The sequence below is a fragment of the Scyliorhinus canicula genome, chromosome 11 (assembly GCF_902713615.1).
Source record: "Scyliorhinus canicula chromosome 11, sScyCan1.1, whole genome shotgun sequence".
Classification (NCBI taxonomy): domain Eukaryota; kingdom Metazoa; phylum Chordata; class Chondrichthyes; order Carcharhiniformes; family Scyliorhinidae; genus Scyliorhinus; species Scyliorhinus canicula.
Window position 1 is genome coordinate 166,019,254 of NC_052156.1, and position 23,557 is coordinate 166,042,810.

General features: G+C 45.4%; 1 protein-coding gene across 1 annotated transcript; it reads left to right on the forward strand.

Annotated features, from left to right (window-relative positions):
- Positions 1–240: 240 nt before the first annotated feature.
- hspa14 (heat shock protein 14) lies at positions 241–21,375 on the forward strand. Its single transcript, XM_038811959.1, has 14 exons — positions 241–358; positions 1,568–1,648; positions 1,727–1,809; positions 2,383–2,431; positions 4,032–4,137; positions 5,521–5,611; positions 5,863–5,967; positions 6,385–6,546; positions 6,643–6,798; positions 8,011–8,113; positions 10,518–10,733; positions 11,230–11,403; positions 13,304–13,374; positions 21,216–21,375. The coding sequence occupies exons 1-14, from the start codon at positions 302–304 to the stop codon at positions 21,292–21,294; spliced, it is 1,533 nt and encodes a 510-aa protein (XP_038667887.1). The 5' UTR covers positions 241–301; the 3' UTR covers positions 21,295–21,375.
- The last annotated feature ends 2,182 nt before the right edge of the window (positions 21,376–23,557 follow it).

Below are 23,557 nucleotides of genomic sequence, written 5' to 3' on the forward strand. Positions count from 1 at the left end.
CGCCGCTCTCCCATCCCGCAATTCCATTGGGTAGAACCTCGCCAATCAGCGCGCGGCTCTCCCATCCCACAATCCCATTGGGCAGGCACTACTCCAATCAGCGTGCTCTAGTCCTACCCACAATCCCATTGGGCAGAGATTCTCCAATCAGCGTGTTATTTTCCCATACCACATTCCCATTGGGCAGACGCTGCTCCAATCAGCGCGCTGCTCGCCCATCCCGCAATCCCATTGGGCAGACACTGCCAGACACTCCCATTGGTCAGTTGCAGTATCTCTGGGCGGTTGTATAGTAACAACAATGGCGGCGATTGGAGTCCATCTCGGCGGCACGTGCAGCTGTGTGGCCGTCTACAAGGTGGGAGCCGGGCCCGTTCCATCCGGGGGGGAGTCCAGCCCGGTTCAGTCCGGCCCTGCTTCCTGGGGGCTGTATGTGGGCACTGGGTGGGTGTGGGCACTGGGGTGTGGGTACGGGGTGGGTGTGGGCAGTGGGGGTTGGGCACTGGGCTGTGGGGCCACTGGGGGGTGGGGGTTGGGCACTGGGGGGTGGGGCTGTATGTGGGCACTGGGGGGTGTGGGCAGTGGGGGGTTGGGCACTGGGGTGTGGGCAGTGGGGGTTGGGCACTGGGCTGTGGGGGCACTGGGTGGGGGTTGGGCACTGGGATGTGGGGCTGTATGTGGGCACTGGGGGGTGTGGGTACTGGGTGGGTGTGGGGGTTGGGCACTGGGATGTGGGGCTGTATGTGGGCACTGGGGGGTGTTTGTACTGGGTGGGTGTGGGCAGTGGGGGTTGGGCACTGGGATGTGGGGCTGTATGTGGGCACTGTGGGGGTGCTGGTGGGTGGGGTGTATCTGGGCACTGGGGGGTATGTTGACGAGAGATACTAGTGAGTTTTGTTGAGAAAAATGAAGTGTAAGGGAAGCTGACCTGAAGGCTGCGAAGGTCCAGTCTGCCGTGCTTAACTAGAGACCTCAGTTCTGTATGTTAGAAAGGAAAAGGGGGCATTCTGGAGAATCGGGTAGGACCAAGTAAACCGGTAAAGAGAGAAGTTCAGCAAGAAATAAATAGCAAGGGTTTTGGTGTGTGAGTTAGTGACACACGTACTGGGACCAGGAGGTCGATTTGGTAGGGATACTTGAGCTGTGACCTGTGCGGCCTTGCCCAGAGGAATAGGATAATAAAAGCAAAATACTGCTGATGCTGGAAATTTGAAATAGAAACAGAAAATGCCAGAAATATTCCAGTCTGGCAGCATCTGTATAAGAAAACCAAAAGTTTTTTATTTTTCCAATCAAGCGGCAATTTAGCATAGCCAATCCACCTACCCTGCACATCTCTCCCCCTCTCTGTTCTATCTTTTACAACTATCTGACCAAGGCAAGAGTGCTACTGACTGAGCCACGGTTCTCATACAAAGGCTGAAAGTTGGTTTGATGATCCACTGCACCATCCCATTACTTTCATATTCTTTGAATGCAGTTTTGTTCATGGTTTCTGGCAAGCAGTAACAAAACATTTCTAATGTATTTCTCCTGTGATATAAAACTTGGATTTGCTTCCTCCTAGGATGGTCGAGCAGATGTTGTGGCAAATGATGCAGGTGACCGTGTTACCCCAGCAGTTGTTGCTTACAGAGAAAATGAGAAGGTAATTGAAACCATTTTATATCTTTGACATTGTACACATGGTTGAATTTTGAGTGTCATTATTTGCTTTATTTATTAGATTGTTGGCTTGGCAGCAAAACATGGTAGAATCAGAAATGCTTCAAACACTATCCTGAAAGTGAAGCAGATTCTTGGCAGACGGTAAGAACTGAAATCTTTGTAACTAGAACTATGTAAATATATCTTTGCTGCCTCGGTGGCAATTGCAGTTCAGATTGTACTGGGAGAAGATGAATTATTTGATGATTTTATACACACTTTATAGTAAAATGCAACGGCTGCACATTAGCTGGAACTCTCCGGCCGTTGGGATCCTCGTTTCCCGCTGGTAGCGCACCCCCACCTGCGAGCTTCCCGGCAGCCCTACCTAACCTGAACATCTTTTGACTGGGAGGAAACCGGAGCACCCGGATCAACCCATGCAGACACAGGGAGAACTCCACATTAACAGTCACCCAAGGCCAGAATTGAACCTAGGTTCCTGGTGTTGTGAAGCAGCAGTGCTAACCACTGCCGCCATGCTGCCACACAAATGGACTGAAATCTTAATTAAAAATAAATTATTTGTCTCTCTAGTAGATGTTTTATATAAATGTTATAATCAGGGGGCACATAATGGCATTTTTTGAAAGTATTTTGCAATTTTATGCATTGACAATCCTTCAATTAAATTGTGTCCTTCCATTTCCAAAATTGTTCCTAACTTTTTCCTAGTTTTGATGATCCTCAAGTTCAGAAGCATGTGGCTGAAAGTAAATGTTCTGTAAGTATTGACATAAAGTTGGAGATGGCCTACTTTAAAAAGTTCTTTTCATGCTCTAAAGCCCGCTTTCTTAAAAACAAAACCTGAAAATAATTGTATGCTGATATTATACTACTAGCTAATTGTTCTTCATTCTTGTCAGTCACCTTGAATACTGATGAGAGAGCATTAATGTGAGCGCAAAATACACTTCTGAAATTAATCTGCTCCATGAACACTTTGCCTTTATGACATCTAATATCAAGGCTTTGAAATAGTAACAGTAAGAAGTCTTACAACACCAGGTTAAAGTCCAACAGGTTTGTTTCAAACACGAGCTTTCGGAGCACGGCTCCTTCTTCAGGTGAAATAGTAAGGCAGCAAAGTTCCAGGACAGAAGTGAGGTCCTATAATTTTTCTGCTGGAAAGCTGTTACGACTTTATTCAGTGGCTCATAGCAAATATATTTTGATCACTAAAAGATGGCCTTGACGATGCCGTAAATGAAAAAGCATGCCACATTGTTTTATAAAACCAAAATGCTGGGCGTACTCATCGGGTCAGGCAGCATCCATGGAGAGAATTAACATTTCAGGTGTGTGACCGTTTCACCAGAACAAATCAGCATTTTGTATTCGGGAGGACAAACCGAGCAATGGTAAAAAGAAAACATTGAGAGTATTCACTGTAAATAATAATAATCGCTTATTGTCACAAGTAGGCTTCAATGAAGTTACTGTGAAAAGCCCCTAGTCGCCACATTCCGGCGCCTGTTCGGGGAGGTTGGTACGGGAATTGAACCTGCGCTGCTAGCCTTGTTCTGCATTACAAGTCAGCTGTTTAGCCCACTGTGCTAAACCAGCCCTGTTAATAGATAACTGTTCAGAACACAACCTAGCTAAAGTGTTGGTGGGGTCACATTGCAGGGGATATGTCCCTCCCCTTTGCAGCACCATACAATGGCTTTAGAGCATTTATGCTCAAATGGAAACAATAATAATTGCACTGACTGTGATACTTGCATATACAGGAAGTACCTGCTGGTGATGACTTTACTAAAATATTATTTTTCATACCAGTACCTTAGCCAAAGGGAGGAGTAAAAGACTAGACTTTCAACTTAACATTACAAGAGTGACCAGGGAAGTCATGCTTGTACTGTAGTGGGCAGCATGGTAGCACAGTGATTAGCACTGTTGCTTCACAGCGCCAGTGTCCCAGGTTCGATTCCTGGCTTGGGTCACTGTCTGTGTGGAGTCTGCGCGTTCTCCCTGTGTCTGCGTGGGTTTCCTCCGGGTGCTCCGGTTTCCTCTCTCAAGTCCTGAAAGACGTGCTGTTAGATGAATTGGACATTCTGAATTCTTCCTCTCTGTACCCGAACAGGGACTGGAATGTAGTGACTAGGGGGTTTTCACAGTAGCTTCATCGCAGTGTTAATGTAAGCCTGCTTGTGACAATAATGAAGATTACTATTGAAAAATTAGTCTGCTAAACATACAGGATTTGTCATGGAACATCAAAAATGTTTACAGCTTGCAGCTGTTGCAATCGTTCTGTTGCTCAGAATTAATGATGTTGTAATTGGACCCTGGCTGCGTTGTCTTTTTCAATGTTTAAACAGGTTATTGATAAGGATGGCAAACCCACTTACGAGATTGATACTGGGGAAGAGCTCAAGATTGTCCCTCCAGAAGAAGTAATGAAGTTGATTTTTGAAAAAACGAAAGGCGAGTATGATTCTGCTTTCAGAGGGGAAATGTGTCTTAAATTTTGCTTACATTCAAAAATGACCAGGCTTCAACAGAGACTTAATCGTGGCTCGAGGGAAGGGTCTGTCTTGGCCATACAGCATTGAGTAGTAAAGGAGGCCTATACCATGGCAATGGGTGTGTTATGTAAATTGTGTTTGTGTGAGTTCAAGCTACTTCACTAGGAAGTAGACAAACGCTTAGGAACAGCTGAAATGTTTTTAGGAACTAACTTGCAACGTTGCTAGGAACATAAAGTGGCATCCGTATAATGAGCATTGTGATTTTAATCTGAGAATTAGGAGACCTGTTGCCTACAGCATCAAGACGGTATTCAACAGAATATGGCACCAAAGAGCCCCAATAAAATTCAAGTTCCTGGGTGTCATATCAAAGCCTATCTACTAGCTAAAATCATAACTGACGTAAAGGAAGATTATCCCAGTTGTCAGAAACCACTCGCCATCCTGACTTGAGCATCTATTGTTCTTCCGTCACCATGTCTGGGACAGAATTCTGGAGTTCCCGATCAGAACACTGCAGAGGGAGCCATCATCACAACAATGGCTCCTGAGGAAGAGACTCTGCACAATAAGTCAGCCTTTGCAAGCACTGCCCACATCTGGAGAACAAATATAAATTAAACCCCCAAAATTCAGGAACCTGAACTGTTGTGAAGTGGAACAGTGATGATCGCACTGCAATGGGCATTCTAAAAGGTTTTGATCCTGTGATGTCTGTATTCTAGTCTGGCAGGAGAAAAAAGAGCGACTTCTTGTGTATCATAACCATGGGACTTTACAGCCAATGAAATACTTTTGAAATGTTGTCATTGTTGTAGAGTAGGAAATGCATCAGCCAATTTGCACACAAGCAGCTGCCACAGACAGCAATGTGATATTCACCAGATTCTTGTTTCTGTGATATAGATTAAGGGACAAACATTGATGGGACGCCAGGGATAACTCCCTTGTTCTTTTGAATTAGTGCCAAGGGATCTTTTACGTTCACCTGAGATTTCAGACAGCAACTCAGTTTAACTCCTCATTCAAATGACAGGACCTCCAACAGTGTAGCACTCCCTCACTACTTCGCTAGAGCAATAGCCCAGATCTTTGTCCTACTGTGGGGCTTGAACCCATAACCTTCTGTCTTGGGTGAGACTGAGTCACGACAGATATTCGTATTCAAGGCTGAAGTTAAAGTAAATAAACAAAGGATGGAACCTATGGTAGCCAGCATGACAGTCGTTGTGGGATGCAGGGTTAATAAGGGATATATTTTGAGATTCAATAACTTGGTTTTCAGCATTTTCAAGTTTATATTTCTGTTGCTAAATTGAATTTATTTTTATGTTAACAGAAACAGCACAATCCGCATTGGGCTCTGCTGTAAATGATGTTGTCATAACCGTCCCACTGGACTTTGGAAAGAACCAGAAAAATGTTCTGAGGTAAATGAGGTAGACCTTCATCTGTCCAGCCGCAAAAGGTTCAAACTGATCGACCTACTTTCCATTAGTCAGTGCGTTTAAACACTTGCCACCTTTTTGTTGGTTCACATCTTTACATTTCATTCATTTCTGATTTCTTTTATGTGACATTCTCCCAGGTTAAATGAGTGTTTTTTATTTTCTCCCTGTGTACTGCAGTGAATAGTTGGCTAACGTTGACCAGTTTAATGTGATATGCTCTGTTTGTGTAGACAGGCAGCCCAGGCGGCTGGTTTCAATGTTTTGCGGTTGATTCACGAACCTGCAGCAGCTCTTCTTGCATTTGGAGTTGGACAGGAGTCACCTGCTGAGAAAAGGTAGTTTATTGTAACAGTCCAAACAAGAGAAGAATTTTGACATTTGCTTGTCTCTAAGCTGTCCCTTTATGATCAATATTCAAAACACTTAAGTAGAACGTCATGGAATCTTTATATTTAGTTGTAGTTATATAAATATTTGCATATAATTTTGTTACTTCCAGTCTTGTGAATTGAGATGGGACTTTATTATTTTTAGAAATTGACTGTCTTACGAGATGATTCATGTACAAATCAAATCTATTACAGTCTGTTTAGCTTTATTCATTTGCATACTTCAAAGCAATATTATTTGCACTTAATATTGCTGATTATCCCAACTTAATGTGGTTTTCAGTTATGTAAGTGTGTTTTGAGCAAGCTAAGCTGGAAAACCTGACTATTTTGTATGATATATTTTTTTCTATCCATTTATAGTAATGCACTGGTTTATAAACTTGGTGGATCATCACTGTCTGTTACAATAGCAGAGGTAAATAGTGGCATGTACAGAGTCCTTGCCTCTCATACCAATGACAACATAGGAGGAGAGTGTTTCACAGACGCCTTGGCACAGTATTTAGCTTCGGAATTTCAGAGGTAAGAGTTTGCATAGCAGGAATACAGAACACGATGGATCACTTTCAACACTTTCGATATTCCTGCAAGATTAAAACTGTAAACTTTTTTTAATAGGTTGTTGAGGCACGATATAAAGAACAACACGAGAGCCATGATGAAGCTTGTTAATAGTGCTGACGTTGCAAAACATACATTGTCAACTCTGGAAAGTTCAAACTGTTTTGTAGATTCACTTCATGAAGGCTTAGACTTTGATTGCAGTGTCTCCAGGTATGTATATAGTTAGTTGTATTAGGCCAAGAGATATGTTGGTGTTGAATGTTGGCTCTGACTATAGTTTAGGCCTCCCTAAAGGCTGCTTTCTAGCCTTATGGCATCAGGCCCAAAGACAAAAGGAGTGAATGACCTCTTCTTACATCATGATTCTATATCCACATTTGACTTTCCTTGGTGCCTGCATTTTGCTAGTTATGTATTTCCTAGGTTTGCCTCCATTTTGAGGTGGTGAGGAAGAGGGACTCCCACTTTCCACCATTGATCATGGGACGATGTTGAGTTAGTTGGAGTAGTCTGTGCCCCCGTTACCAAATCCACTATCGACGGTAAAGCGCAAAAGTCTTCTCCCCCCCAACCATGCCAGGACGAATCTCCTGGATTCCCTAGTTGGCTAAAGGATGTGTCTCTTCAACCAGAGTCTGTCTTCTCTCCCACATTGTGCTTCGGAAGCTTGCAGAGAGCTTGCAGCTTCTCCCTGCTGACCAAACTAACTGCAATATTTTCCCCTCTCTCTCAATCTCTCTCTCTCTCTCTCTCTCTCCCTCTCTCTGCTGCCATAAAAGTCTATTTGTTGTCAGCATAACTGCCCTTGCCTTTTTTTCCAGGTGTGAGAATTTTGAACCTTGCTCAGCGAGTCTTTTGACTTGGGGGACCCTCTTGGTCCCTGTAGCAATCGAATGCCCAGGCTTCTTGTTGGGCAGAATTCTAAGCATGTATCATAACCCCTCCCCCCTCACTGTTGCATTATACCATAAACAGATTGTTCAAAACAACAATCTTTTGTAACCTCCCAATCCTAATAATTCCCCATGGTTGGTGACAACACTGCTATGGAAAATAGGTCCTTCCTGTCCACTCCAGGTCGGCCCTCGATAAATCTTCCCTCCATATCCCCCATCCTAATAGGCCAATGAAAGACCATGGTGTTTCTACTGTTAATTTTGGCACTAATGTTCTGTTCTGGATTTTCTGATTGCAACAATTCGATATTTCCTCATCCTGTACCATGAAGTCATTTTGGAACTGTCTTCGTAGTTAACATTAAGAAATTGCGACCTTAAAATAGAAACACAGTTAACGACCTGGATGAAATGTGTTATACTGACTATTCCGTTCATGTACAACAGATCTAGAAGCTATCTAACCTCTACAGCATTAGAAATTGAAATCTTTTGTGAAAAGTAGACATGTGTATCTTGATTTTAGAGCAAGATTCGAATCGGTATGCTCTGCGTTGTTCAATCAAAGTGTCCAACCTATTCGGAAGCTTGTGGAAGAAGCTGGACTTTCCAGCAGCGACATCTCAAAGGTTTGTGCAGAGATGTTGAAACATAACGTTGACCTGAACCTGTGATCATCAAACTTTTTTTTTGTCTGTGGGCCACTTAAGCAGGGCAAAAAACCTGATGGACCACTGACTGGTCCTTCACTTGCCAGCACACAAATAATGAGAGCTTATGGAAGTGATAGATATTTTGTTGCTTTTTTGCTACTGAAGGTGATTTAATTTTTATTAAATATCATAAGTAAATTATGTCAGAACTGATGGACATTTTCAAATCCACATTAAGATTGCAAGAGAAGCAGTTTATTTGAAGAATTCTAATATGTTATAAAATCGTCATCTGAGAAACAATAACATCTTGCATATAGATCTATGTTGATGTTTTCTGCACTTGTGACGGTTCGTGCTGTGTGTATGGGAGAACCGATGTTGTTTGACATTGCGATGGATGTTAATGCTGAGAAATGGTGCACATTTCCTTGGACAACATAAAGCACTCACAATATAGCCATAGGGCCAATTCAGAGTAACTGTTATTTACTTTGCTCCAGCAAGTGACAGAAGAGCCACCCCAATTGCCCCAGTACCGTATTTTTCAATGTCTTTGACAGCTAGCATAGTGGTTAGCACAGTTGCTTCACAGCTCCAGGGTCCCAGGTTCGATTCCCAGCTTGGGTCACTGTCTGTGCGGAGTCTGCACGTCCTCCCCGTGTGTGCGTGGGTTTCGTCCGGGTGCTGCGGTTTCCTCCCACAGTCCGAAGATGTGCAGGTTGGGTGGATTGGCCATGCTAAATTGCCCTTAGTGTCCAAAAAATGTTAAGTGGGGGTTACTGGGTTACGGGGGTAGGGTAGATACGTGGGCTTCAGTAGGGTGCTCTTTGTAAGCTCTGGTGCAGACTCGATGGGCCCAATGGCCTCTTTCTGCACTGTAAATTTTATGATTCTTGTGGGCGCAGTGTGTGATTGGCATTCGGAGTGGTTTTTGTCTAAATGCAAACCGTGACACTGTCAGCAGGATATTTGACTGCAGGAAGCGTCACATCCGAGCTGTTCCAGTGTGCTTCCCTGGCTGTTAGCACCAACCTCATCAGTAAAGACTGGCGACACACTTTCAATGGAAAATGGGAGGAAATTAGACAATTGGGCCCCTGCTTATGTGGCACTCTCTGACTGTGTTGATGGCAGTATAAAAATGACAAGGCCTCTCTTCCCCTCTCCTCCGAAAACAAATTGCGAGACTGAGGGTGGGGGAAAAGACAGTAACGGCCAACAAAGAAAGCTTTTCAGCACAACATCCTGAGATGAAAATAATCCAGGTCCAAGCGGTAAAAAGATTTGAACTATAGTCAATTTGTGATATAATTGTAAAGATAGAGTTTAACCTGTACCCTGTCAACAGGTGGGATATCTGATTAACAGATCATATACTGGTGCAAGCAATCCTCTTTCTGATGTTGGTTTAAGCACTATTGATATTCTTCAGAAAAAACTAGAAAATAGAACTGGGAGTAGTTTACTTGGCCCTTAGAACCTGCTCCATCATTCACTATGATCGTGGCCGATCCTCTATCTCAAAAAGTTGTTTTGCCATACGCTCCCCGTACCCTGTGGTGTCAAAGAATGTGAATGGGATGGAATACTCTCCACTTGTTTGGATGAGTGCAGCTCCAACAACACGCAAGAAGCTCAACGCCATCCAGGACCAAGTAGCCTGTTTGATTGGCATCCCATTCATTATCATGAATGTTCATTCCTCCACCACCAACACACAGTGACAGCCGTGTGTACCATCTACAAGATGCACTGCAGCAACTCACCAAGGCTCCTTGGGAGAGGTGGTGGTGGTGGTGGGGGGGGGGGGGGGGGGGGGGGGGGGGGGGGAACCTGGACTTAATAATGGCCCCTCCCGACTCAAAGTTAAATTTAAACATTGTTTAAAACATACATGCCAGTGTTTGCATGCTGCAGTTCTGGTGTGGAGGTTTGACCTTTTTGTTGCATTAACAGGCAGCATTGCAGTATTTTATGCATTTATGGCAGATTGCTGAGGATTCTGGGGGAGTACACACCCACCTCAGTTTAGTATTTGTTTTAGAATTATATTTATTCAAATATTTTGCTGAACAAATTAGATTAAAGCTGATTTTCGGATTACAAATACTCAATTTTATTTTGACCCAAAAGTGCACATTTAGCTGGGATTAATTTTACCAATTTTTTGGCGGGAGAGAGACGGGACAGAATCGGAGACAGAATATTTGTTTCAAAAATTCATGATCTATTAAATGACTGCCTATCCTCCTTTACTTCTGTCTTATAAGTCGTTGTCTAACCCTGAAAACCAGAAACTTTATCTATTAGACTGGTTTAGTCTCTCCTAATTCTTCAAGTGTTTTAAGATCTATTTTCTTTCATTCGTTGCTTTTAGGTTGTACTTTGTGGGGGCTCTGCTCGTATTCCAAAATTGCAGCAAATGATTCGAGATCTGTTCCCAGATGTTGATTTGTTGAACTCCATCCCCGCCGATGAGGTGATAGCTGTTGGTGCAGCTATCGAGGCTGCACTGCTGTTGGGAAAGGAGAACAATTCATTAGAGGAAGCTTCTGTCATTGTGGAGTGCTCCGCACGAAACATTGTGGCTAAGGTATTAAAATCTCTGATCCCAGAAAACCCCCAAAAAAAACCTATTAGAACATCTTGATATTGTTTTCATTTCTGTATTTTATTATCTAAATCACACATTTGTGCAATCAATGATTGACCAATAGTATTTTATTAAAACCAGTGCATCATGGGCTGTATTTATTTGTCACTTGCCTTTAGTTCTGCCCTTTGATTTGTTAACTGTGCTACCTTTCATGCTTCATTTACCATAATAAGATCCATGGAGCTTAATGCTATGCACAAGTCTCAGTTCCAAATGACTAACGTTCTGGCTTGTCAAAGTCAAATAACGTTGTTCTCAATGCTTTTATGAAGAATCCTCTATTGCTTTGGTGGGGAAATTGAAAATTGTTCTTTCTATCTGTTGATAAAAATGTTGAGATAATTTACCTTTTCTACTACAGCATCTTCAGCATCTCCATGGACACGTTATAGGCAGTTCCTTCCATATTATTTTATCCTATGTTTTTCTGCAGGAGAGTAACGAGTCTGGATCTGACACCTACAAGGTAGTGTTTCCATCAGGTACTCCGCTACCAGCAAGAAAGCATCATGCATTTCAGGCGCCAGGAAATGCCTCCTCTGTCTGCCTCGAGCTGTACGAATCTGGTGAAAAAGGATGTGAACAAGAAAGAAACAAATTGGCGCAGGTCTGTTTGTGTTTTTCAGTCTTGACTGCGAGAACTCTGCCACAGAGGGCTGTAAAAGCTCAGGCATTGAATATGCTCGAGGCTAGGTTTGAGAAGATCCTTGTAACGGAATCTAGGAATATGGGTTTCAGCAAGGAAGTGGGTTTAAGGTTGAAGATTAGCTGTGGTCTGATGTGGGGTGTATGGCTGACTCCGGTTTCTCAGGCTAACCTGTAAACCTGTTCACTTCCACATTTATGGAAGCTGGACTTTGGATGGGAGCGAGGAGGTGTGGAATGTTCTCAAAACACTGTTTTTTAAAAAAACCTCCGATTTGTGTGAATATATATCCACACGTGCCAATAAGTCTCCTTCCTCCTTGTATGACCCTAGGTAACTAGTGTTGGCAAACTGTTTGATTTTGGGTGGCATTATAACCAAGCCTCATCTTGTCCTTACAACAATAATGTTATGTCCGACAGGAGCCATTGGATAGTGAATGGAAGCACTGTCTGGCTGTTTTTTTAAACATTTCCCCTCCATCTCAGTAACCTATCGGACCAATTGGAATCCCCAAATGTTAAGCTAAGTCAAAACATGGGACTTTTCTAGTCTATGCCACGGCTGGATAGGTGGTCTTAACCAGCAAATATTGGTGAGGTGCTTTTGTCAAGGGGCTTTGGGAAGTTTCTGCTCCTTGCAATTGCTCCTCCCATCCCATCCCCATAGGTTAGGGTGCCTGCCCAAGGACACTGTTATTACCCTGTGCAGATAACTGCCAGCAACCATCCTAATTAGACTGCATGCAAAAAATAAATAAAATTATTATAATTATACAATAATTTGCACAATTGATGAATTGCTCAGCGTTGTCTAATGGTGATTTTATTTATTGTAAATGGGTTTATGATTTTGCTACACAGTGCAGAGAGAAAAGCTTTTACTGTTCTCAAAGTACAAGGTTAGCACTGCAGCTGAGTGGATTTTGGTGTGACTGTTGTAGCTAAAACTCACATTAATAACCTCTCAGATGTATGGTTTTGTGCCACTAGGTGATGCTCATACAGTTTTGGGATGTTGTTTAGATTTGATCATTTTATTTCTGTCATTCAGTTGAATCCAGTGTTTGGGATCTGTGACACAAAACATTGTGTTCTCATACATAGTTTACTCGTCTTTGTTTGCTGCGATTTGCAATGTAGTGGTGAGTTCTTATTCTCAACTGGACCGGCCGAGGCAGCTCCAGAACGAGGCTGAGATTAAGTTGAATCCGCATGTTCAGTGAAATACACACCCTGTGTACGGGTCTCCTGCTTTTACTTATTGTCCTGTAATGATACACAATAGAGGAAAACTTTTTAAACCACAACTGGAAAGGTTTTTAGTACAGGTCCACTCGTCGTCAGCCGAACGTCAGAAAACAAATAATTGCTTCACAATTTAAAATCCAAGCTGGATAAAAATCTAATCAACGTATCATCGGAAAAAATGTATTGATGTTTTTAAAAAGTCCAAAAAAGCAAATAGAGAGACTGGAAAGTATTTTACCTCGTAGATGTGATGCAGTGCTGCCTGTGGGTTTTATATTCTATGCGTGTTTTTTATATTGTTTCCAATTAAGGGCAATTTAGCGTGGTAAATCCACGCAGACATGGGGTTCGCTCCTGGCCCCGGGTTACTGTCCGTGTGGAGTTTGCACGTTCTCCCCGGTTCAGAATGGGTCTCATCCCCACAACCCAAAGATGTGCAGGGTAGGTGGATTGGCCACTCTAAAATTGCCCCTTAATTGGAAAAAATTAATTGGGTACTCTTAAATTTTTTTAAATGTATAAATAATTGTTTTATTTTGATAAGCTGAATGATTAGAACGCCCCATTCTACCCACTTCATTGCTACTGCTTCATTTTATCTTACTGGCTAGATTGTACTCCGAGATTTACAACTGAAAGAAGGCAGCAACCATGACATTCTATCCGTTCTCACCATGAAAAGGTATATGTTTCAAAGTACATTTTGGGGCAATTTGGGAGCCATGTATGCGAATCTGGTTTTCTGATTTCTGTCCCGAAAGTGTGTTTTGATGTTTAACAGGTGTCTGGGTCCACAGCCATCGGCTGTCTTTTGATATATTTTCTTTTTCCTCCCAGCTCCCAGGGGTGTTTCTCAAGACGAGTGACAAAGTATGAAGTCTGAGCCTGATATTGTTCTTTCTCTAACCGTGGCTGACTCTTAACAGCAAGATTCCCTGTTTTTTGCAATTTAGGAGAGGGAATCATTGCTTCTTTTTTTTCGCCTCCTCCTGTCTAGGGTGCCGTGTTCCATTGCAGCCTGGGCTAAGAATCACTGACTCAATACAGATCAGACTGCAAACCTGGGTTTTCCTGCTTACAATTATTTAAATTTGCACCAACCCTTAGCCACCTTTCCATCCAGGAGCACATTGACCTGGGAGAAATATTCATGCAAACTTCTTTAAACAGGGGAGTCCAGGAAGGATGTTTCCCCTGGTTGTGTGGTGGGGGGGTTCTAGAACCAAGAAAGACAGTCTCAGAAAAAGAGGCAGACCATTTAGGAATGAGGTGAGGAGGAATTTCTTCACTCAGAGGGTGATGGATCTTTGGGTTCTCTCCCCCAGGGGGCCTCCATAATTGAGTAAATTCAAGATATAGACCAATAGATTTCTAGATAGTAATGTTATGGGTTATGGGGATAGTGTGGGAAGGTGGCATTGAGGTCGTTTTTCAGCCATGAACTAGTTGAATTGCGGAGTAGGCTTGAGGGGCCAAAAGGCCGCCTCCTGCTCCTATTTCCGATGTTCCTATGATGTACAACCGATGGTTAAAAGTAAATGAAAAGTCGAGTTGCTTTGAGAGGGAAATTTGAAGTGAGTTTAAATTGAGCCAATGCACCAGGTTTTAATGCAATAATACCAAATCAGATATGGCACAGTTACCTCTGCCATCAATACTAAATGACAAAAGATGAGAATTATATTAACTCCATTACCCAGGATTGGAGTAAGCTATTGTTGGTGCCAGGATTGGAGTCTGTGAGCCTATTTACTACCAGTGGAGGCTGGAACAGGAGGGTCACTTGATTTGATGGTGGATCATAAAGTTCACAAGTGTCTCGGTCTGCAATGCTGTCTTGTCAGTTTCCCTGCAATTTGGATTGATCAATTTGGAAATGACTTTAATGTGACAGAGCTATGAACTGATGTAATTCATCCACCTGAGTGTTTAAAATGCACGAGCAAACCTGAGGCCATTTCCTTGCAACACTTGACACGTAAACTACCACTAAATTGGGGTACCTGGGAGAGAAAAGCTTGTTAAATAACTCTAACCGAACAATAAAAGTGGCCGATTTAAGGGTAGAATAAAAATTTAATTGGAGGCAGTTTTTGTTGAAGACAGATTCGAAATAATCCAAGAAACCTATCTCTGTGTTGTTGGATTTGCTTCTGGTTTGAAGCAGAACTGATCCCGAGTTTGTCAAACTCTTATCAAGACACCGTTGGTCAGTGAAAACCATTTAACTGCCGTCCCCTCCGTTATGGAAGTCACAATAATGGTGAATTTCTTTGCCCAGATGCTAGGAGGAGCTACTCTTTCCCCTTTCCATGCTGCAGTTCAATTTCTTTTTTTTTTAATAAACATTTTATTGAGGTATTTTTGGTATTGTAACAACAACACCATAAACAATGTACATGAAACCGTTTCCCTCCCTTACAGGTCCCACCTTTATTAACCCCCGACTCTAAGCTAAACTAACCCCCCCCCCCCCCCCTTCTGCTGACGATTAATTTCCCGCAAAGAAGTCGACGAACGGTTGCCACCTCCGGGCGAACCCTAACAGTGACCCTCTCAAGGCGAACTTGATTTTCTCCAAACAGAGAAAGCTAGCCATGTCCGATAGCCAGGTCTCCCGACTTCGGGGGCTTTGAGTCCCTCCAAACTAATAGTATCCGTCTCCGGGCTACCAGGGAGGCAAAGGCCAGAACATCTGCCTCTTTCTCCTCCTGGATTCCTGGGTCTTCCGACACCCCGAAAATCGCCACCTCTGGACTCAGCGCCACCCTTGTTTTTAACACCGTGGACATGACATCTGCAAACCCCTACCAAAACCCCCGAAGCTTCGGACATGCCCAGAACATGTGGACATGGTTCGCTGGTCCTCCCGCACATTTTGCGCACCTGTCTTCCACCCCAAAGAATCTGCTCATCCGGGCCACTGTCATGTGGCCTCTGGAAACTACCCTGTCCTGAATCCCCCTTAGCGGTAGGAGCAGGAAGGTTGACACCTGTTTTCGTAGGAAGTCCCGCACCTGCAGATACCTGAATTTGTTTCCCCTCGCCAACCCAAACTTCTCCTCCAGTGCCCTCAAACTCGGAAAGCTCCCCTCTATAAACATATCCCCCATTCTCTCAATCCCTGCTCTCCGCCATATCCGGAACCCCCCATCCATACTCCCCGGGGCAAACCGGCGATTATTACAGATTGGGGACCAGACCAATGCTCCCTCTGCTCCCACATGTCTCCCCCATTGCCCCCAGACTCTCAGAGCCGCAACCACCACGGGGCTGGTGGAGTACCGTGCCGGCGGGAACGGCAGAGGTGCAGTTACCAATGCCCCCAAACTGGTGCCCTTGCATGAAGCCGCCTCCATACGCTCCCATGCCGACCTCTCCCCCACCACCCACTTCCTGATCATGGCTATATTCGCCGCCCAATAATAGTTACTAAAATTTGGCAGCGCCAGCCCACCCTCTCCCCGACTCTGCACAAGCATTACCTTCCTTACCCGAGGGGTCTTGCCCGCCCAAACAAAACCAGTGATCACTTTGTTGACCCTTTTAAAAAAGGACCGCGGAATAAAAATGGGGAGACATTGAAACACGAACAGGAATCTCGGGAGGACCGTCACCGTCTGCACCCTCCCAGCTGATGACAACGGAAGCACGTCCCATCTCCGAAAATCGTCCTTCATTTGGTCTACGGGCCGGGCCAGATTTAATTTTTTTTTTTAACAGTACAGCACAGAACAGGCCCTTCGGCCCTCGATGTTGTGCCGAGCAATGATCACCCTACTCAAACCCACGTATCCACCCTATACCCGTAACCCAACAACCCCCCCCCCCCCCAACCTTACTTTTTAGGACACTACGGGCAATTTAGCATGGCCATCCACCTAACCCGCACATCTTTGGACTGTGGGAGGAAACCAGAGCACCCGGAGGAAACCCACGCACACACGGGGAGGACGTGCAGACTCCGCACAGACAGTGACCCAGCCGGGAATCGAACCTGGGACCCTGGAGCTGTGAAGCATTTATGCTTGCTACCGTGCTGCCCTATATTTATGCAGCCGGTTCCATTCCCGCGCCACTTGAATGCCTCGGTACCTAAAGCTTCCCCCCACTAATCTAAACGGGAGCTCCCCCAATCGCCTCGCCTGGATCGCAAACATCTCACTTTCCCCACATTTAGCTTATACCCCGAAAACTGGCCAAATTCCCTAAGAATCCTCATGATTTCTTCAATCCCCTCTAATGGGTCCGATACATACAGAAGTAGGTCGTCTGCATAGAGCGAGACTCTGTGCTCCACCCCCCAGCCCCTTGAGTCTCTCGGAGCAATTGCAAACAGCTCTATAGCTAGCGCGAACAACAGTGGGGCGAGGGGGCATCCCTGTCTCGTCCCCCGGTGCAGTCTAGAATAGTCCAATGTTGTCCTATTCGTCCGTATACTTGCCACAGGAGCTGATACAGCAACCTGACCCAGTCAATAAAGCCCCACCCAAATCCGAACCATCCCATTACCTCCCACAGATAATCCCATTCTACCCCATCAAAAGCCTTTTCTGCATCCATTGTGATCACTGTCTCCACCTCCCTTCCTTACAGGGACATCATGATCACATTTAACAGCCTTCTTACATTGGCCACCAACTACCTACCCTTAACAAACCCCGTCTGGTCCTCCCCAATAACGTCCGGAACACAACCCTCAATCCTGGAGGACAAAATTTTGGCCAGCGGTTTGGCATCCACATTCAACAGGGATATCGGCCTGTAGGACCCACACAGCTCCAGGTTCTTGTCCTGCTTCAGAATCAGCAAAATCGTGGCCTGTGACATCGTCGGGGGCAGCACCCCTCTCCCCCTTGCCTCATTGAACATCCTCATCAACACCGGCCCCAATATCCCAGAGAACTTTTTATAAAACTCCACTGGATACACTTCCGGCCCCAGGGCTTTACCCGCCTGCATGGCCTTCAGACCCTCCACTATCTCTTCCAACCCGATCGGTGCCCCCAGCCCTTCTACCAGCTCCCCGTCCACCTTTGGGTCTCATCCCCTCCAGCCCCATAGGGGGTTCCGACCTGTACAGCCTACTGTAGAAATCCTAAACGCCTTATTCACCCCTGCTGAATCTCTAACCAGGTTCCCATCTCTGTCATTTACTTTCCCTATCTCCCTGGCTGCCTCCCTCTTTCTAAGCTGCTGTGCAATCATTCTGCTGGCCTTCTCTCCATGCTCATAGATCGCCCCCCTCGCCTTTCTCAGCTGCTCCACTGCCCTCCCTATGGTTAACAAGCCGAACTCCGCCTATAGTCTCCGCCATTCCCTTAAAAACCCTGCCTCTGGGGTCCGCATACCTCCTATCGATCTGTAGCATCTCCTTAACCAGTCAGTCTGTCTCTGCCCTGTCCACCTTCTCCCTGAGGGCTCGTATCGAGACCAGCTTCCCTCTGAACACCGCCTTCAGTGCTTCCCAGACCATCGCTGCTGAAATTTCCCCTGTGTCGTTGACCAGCAGGTAGTTCTGAATACATTTCCTCAGCCGCTCGCACACCCCTTCGTCACCCAAAAGTCCCACATCCAACCTCCAGTGCGGGCGCTGGTTACTGTCCTTAATAACCTGCAGGTCAACCCAGTGCGGAGCATGGTGTGAGATTATGATCGCCGAGTACCCCATGTCGATCACCCCTGCCAGTAAAGCCCTGCTCAAAATGAAGAAATCAATCCAGGAGTACACTTTATGCACGTGTGAGTAGAAGGAGAACTCCTTCACCCTCAGCTGCCCAAATCTCAATGGATCCCCCCCCCATCTGCTCCATGAACCCTTTTAGTTCCCTCGCTGGCACCCTGCCCGTTTTTGAGCTTGACCGGTCCAAGCCAGGGTCAATAACTGTGTTAAAGTCCCCTCCCATGACCAACCTGTGCGAGTCCAGGTTCGGTATCTTACCCAGCATCTCCTTTATAAACTCCACATCATCCCAATTTGGCACATACACATTTACTAACACCACCTGCAACCCCCCCCCCCCCCCCCCCCCCCCCCCCCCCCCCCAGTTTCCCACTGACCATAATGTACCGACCTCCCACATCCAAAACTATTCTACCCGCCTCAAACACCACCCGCTTATTGATCAGGATCGCGACCCCTCTAGTCTTTGAATCCAGTCCCGAGTGAAAGACCTGACTGACCCAGCCTTTCCTCAATCTAATCTGGTCAGTTACTCTAAGGTGCGTCTCCTGCAACATTACCACGTCCGCCTTCAGTCCCCTAAGTTGTGCGAACACGCGTGCCCTCTTGACTGGCCCATTTAACCCTCAAACTCCCACCTATTGTCGTCTTCCTCCCTCCCTCCATCCCCCAACACTGCAAATGAAAACCTTAACCCACTCAGCTCTGCCACTGTCCCAAATCAATACAGGAGGCATTACAAACAGCTTCCACAAAACGAAAAACGAGAAACTTTTTTTAAAAGAACGGAGAAACTAAAAGAAAAAAAAACATGAACGCTGCAGAAAAGTTCTCAGTCCACCACAGTCCTTTCCTTTTCACGAAGTCAGGCGTGTCCTCAGGCGACTCGAAATAAAAGTGCTGTTCCTTGTACGTGACCCAGAGACGGGCCGGATACAACTTCACCTTTTTCTTCAAAAGGATCGACCTAATCTGGTTGAAGCCTGCTCTTCTCCTGGCCAACTCCACACTCGGGTCTTGGTAGACCCACAGGATACTGTTGTCCCACTTACAGCTCCGTGTCTGCTTGGCCCACTGTAGAATGCGCTCCTTATCCAAGTACCTGTGGAATCTCACCACCATTGCCCTCAGGGGGTCTCCCATTCGTGGCTTCCTCGCGAGTGCTCTGTGAGCCCTGTCCACCTCCAAGGGTCGGGAGAATGCCCATCCCCCAGCAGCTTCTCAAACATATCCGCTTTGTATGCCCCAGCGTCCGCTCCTTCGGACCCCTCCAGGAGCCCAACGATTCTCAAGTTCTGCCGGCGGGACCTATTCTCCAGGTCCTCCACCTTCTCCAGGTGCCTTTTCTGCTGGTCTCTCAGCATCCCCACCTCCAACTCCACCGCTGTTTGATGTTCTTCCTGCTCAGCCAGCGCCTTCTCCACCTTCTGGATCACCCGCCCTTGGGCGTCCAATCTAAGCTCCAGCCGCTCAATCGACTCTTTTATCGGGTCCAAGCAGTCCTGTTTCTGCTTAGCAAAGCCCTCCTGAATAACTTGCATCAGCTGCTCCGTTGACCGCTGGGTCGACAAACCAGAGGTCCCCCGCCATGCTGTCCCCCGCTGCAGCTTCAGCCCAAGCCTTCTCTGTCTTTCTGTTTCTGCCTTTACCAGCACTTCTAGTCCTTCTCTCCGTGCACCGATGTGGGAATTCAGTACACAATTGCCTCTGTCTTCAGTTTTACAGTTCAAGTCCGGTGGAAAATCGAGGTGGGGGGGAGGTCCAAAAGTCCGACCCGAGTGGGAGCCACCAAATGTGCGACTTACTCATTCATAGCCACCACCGGAAGTCCTGCAGTTCAGTTTCTAGCTGGTCATTAATCAGTTCAACTCGTGTGGGGGGATTCACGATCAGGGCAAAAGGTGGTTCTGTGCCCCTGTCAGCTTGCTGTATGCTCTACATAAAAAGACAGGTGTTATTTGGGCAGCACTAAGGCGTTCATCATGCTTTCTCTTTAATCTTACTGTGCTTGTGACTTGAAAGAGTTAAATGACTATTCCAGTACACAGTAAGTGACCTAGCATTGAATTGAACTAATCCCCCGCTGTGTATGATTGTTATGTCTGTGGTATATCAGAAGACATTAAGTACTCTTTGCATATTTACCACATTTGTTGCTTCACTGAACTACAATAATGAGGCAAGAAAGCAAATTCTATGTTTGGCCCCATGAATAGGTTGATTGCATCTTTTTATGGAAGTAGGTCACACTCATTTTTGCATCATAGCGTGGATGGGAAGGGCCTATTTACCTTGGCAGAGAGGTCAGTGACTAAGGCGAATGGAGACAAAGCAATTGGTTGAAGGATTGGGGGGTGGGGGGGTGAAGAAGCCTGTTATTCACTGAGAGTTGTGGGTCTGGAACTCGCTGTATGAAAGGGTAGCAGAGGCAGAAACCCTCTCATTTAAAAGCTGTCGATGTGCATCTCAAGTGCCGTAACCCCCAGGGCTGTGGACCAAGTGCTGCTGTAATTAGGCTGGGTGGCTTGTTTTTCAGACAGTGCAGCGATAATGGGGCCATGTCCCCTCTATCTACTGTATGCCCTCTTATGATTCTATAGCTTTTAGAAAAGAGCTTAATTTCTACAGGGACGATGACTTGAAATTAACCAGGAATCAGTTAATGAAATTAGTAAATAGTCAGAAACCCCTTTGCCTGATATGACCAGTTACCCTCCATCTGTGACCATCATCATATCATCGTAACTGTGGTTTTGTACAGTGACTGGTTCAGGTGGGAAACTGTCTGTCTTTCAATACTCAGAATTTGACACTCATTCAATAACTTTTCTTCTTTGAAGGGATGGATCGCTGCACGTCACTTGTACAGAGCAAGGAACAGGAATTTTGGAGGCAGTCACTATAGATGTTGCGTTATAGATAATTGATGAGAGAGTTTTTGTAAGCTGAAGACCTATATTGTGGGACGGTGCGCCTCAATAAAACCACTCCTCCAGACAAGCACTCGTTTTCCTTGCGTAATAAGGGAGTTGCACCAAATGTTCCTCTTGGGCCCGAATAAATGTTCATCGGTTTGTGTTTATTTCATCAAAGCAAAAAAACAAAGGAGTGAATATTGACCCTACTTTAAAAACACTGATGCGAGTTTGATATTGTGACAAAATTAAAGCAGAATACTGCAGCTGCTGGAAATCGAATAAAAAGAGAAAATGTTGGAAATAGCCTGGCAGCATCCATGGGGGGAAAAGCAGAGTTAACATTTCAGCTCGTTGACTTTCATCTTAATATTGTTAACCAGCTTATCATAGCTGTTTATTGGCTTAAATATAAAATCCGCCTCGAGTTCCGTGTCTGCCCTGCTTTGGCAACCGAAAACCTATTATTCCAGGCATGTGTCCAAGGACTGTGATTATGTGGAGTGTTCAGACAAATGTTCCTTCACTTTGTTACATCCGGTCAATTAGGAGCAAGAGTGGGCCACTCGGCCCCTCAAACCTGTTCTACTATTCAATAAGATCATGGTGGATCTGATTGTAACCTCAACCCAACTACCCCCCTGCCCCCCCCCCCCCCCCCCCCCCCCCCCCACCGATAACCTTTCACCCCCTTGCTTATCAACGATCCACCATCTTCTGAGGAAGAGAGTTCCAAAGAATCAGGACTCTCGGAGAAACAGTTTTTCTTCATCTCCTGCCCCGGTTGGAAATATGTCAAGATATTTGAAAAAGACGAGTTTAGGATATGGAATATGAGTTTCTAACCCAATGCTGCCTGGACTGTATATTTTTGTTTCCATTATCACTATTAAACTGTATTGTGTAATATTCCGGAAAGCCTCCGATACATTTGGATTTGTATGTTTCGTAGGATATTACAAACAACAACCGACAGGAAAAGTCCCTCGAGCCCATCCAATTTGTCCCACACAATCATGATGTGTATCTTGATATATTCTGTTAATCACAGCGTACAAGACAGTCCCATATTTCTGGTCCCAAAAATCACATCTTTTGCAAATATTTGGCAATTACGTTGACCTTTTCAGCCCTGACCTACTGCAGCTGCTCTTGTAGTTGGCCTCAATTTTTGTGCCAACCTGGAACAGGTTATGTGGATTGGCCATGGTAAATTGCTCCTTAGTGTCCATCTTTTAGGTGGGGATAGGGCGGGGGAGTGGGTTCAGGTAGGGTACTCTTTCAGAGGGCCAGTGCAGCCTCGATGGGCTGAATGGCCTGAACTGTCGAGATTCTTTACAAAGATTTCTTTACACTGATCTTACATCCACTTTACACAAACTTAACATGATAATTATCTAACTGCATAACTTATTACATCATATAAGTACAGTTTTCTTACTCCACAGTTACATATGCCATATGTAATTACAAGACATTACCAAAAGACAATGGGCATGATTTTCCCACCACGTCACATCTGGCTCTGTGCTGGGTGAATCGCTGGAGAGCCCCAAATTGGACTCGACTGGGAGCAACTCTCGTGCTCGTGACCTGCTGCCCAGCACCAATGGGCAGATTTAAATATCCGGCATTCACCAACCGCCCAGGAGTCAGCGGCTGCGAGGCCTCGACTAGACGCTGTTTGGCACAGGTTTCCACTTGAGGCCTTGAAGGGCCGTGCTCATAAAAAGGGGGGGGGGGAGGGGGTCCTGAAAGTGGGGGTGCAGAGATCGAGGCAGCCTTTCAAATTGGTGTCTCAATCTGAGTGGCCTGTCCTGCTGGCGAGCTCAGCTCCCCCAGGGTAGGAAAATTCCTAAGTGTGGCCTTGATGGGGATAATATTCCCGGGTCAAAACAATGGCTACGTGCCATTGAATAGCGATGTCAATCCCGGTACTGCAGTCATCGAGAAACACCCCACCAAATGCGCCCAAAACCAGACTTGAGAAGATCAGCCATGATCGTATTGAATGGCAGAGCGGGCTCCAGGGGCTGAATTGCCCACTCCTATTGAGGACAAATTGGAGAGGTTGGGACTGTTTTCCTTGGAGAGAAGAGGGCTAAGAGGAGACTTGATGGAGATGTTCAGGAGGAGCCTGGACAGAGTAGATGGGGAGAAACTGTTCCCACTTGTAAAAGGATCAGGAATGAGAGGACACAGTTTTAGGTGATTTGCAAAAGATACAAATGTGATGTGAGGGGAAACTTTTTCACACACTGATTGAT

Coding starts and splice junctions, on each gene's coding strand:
- hspa14 (XM_038811959.1), top strand. CDS start 302: ATGGCGGCGATTGGAGTCCATCTCGGCGGCACGTGCAGCTGTGTGGCC. Junction 6,799..8,010: donor TTTGATTGCAGTGTCTCCAG/GTATGTATATAG, acceptor TCTTGATTTTAG/AGCAAGATTCGAATCGGTAT. Junction 10,734..11,229: donor CACGAAACATTGTGGCTAAG/GTATTAAAATCT, acceptor GTTTTTCTGCAG/GAGAGTAACGAGTCTGGATC.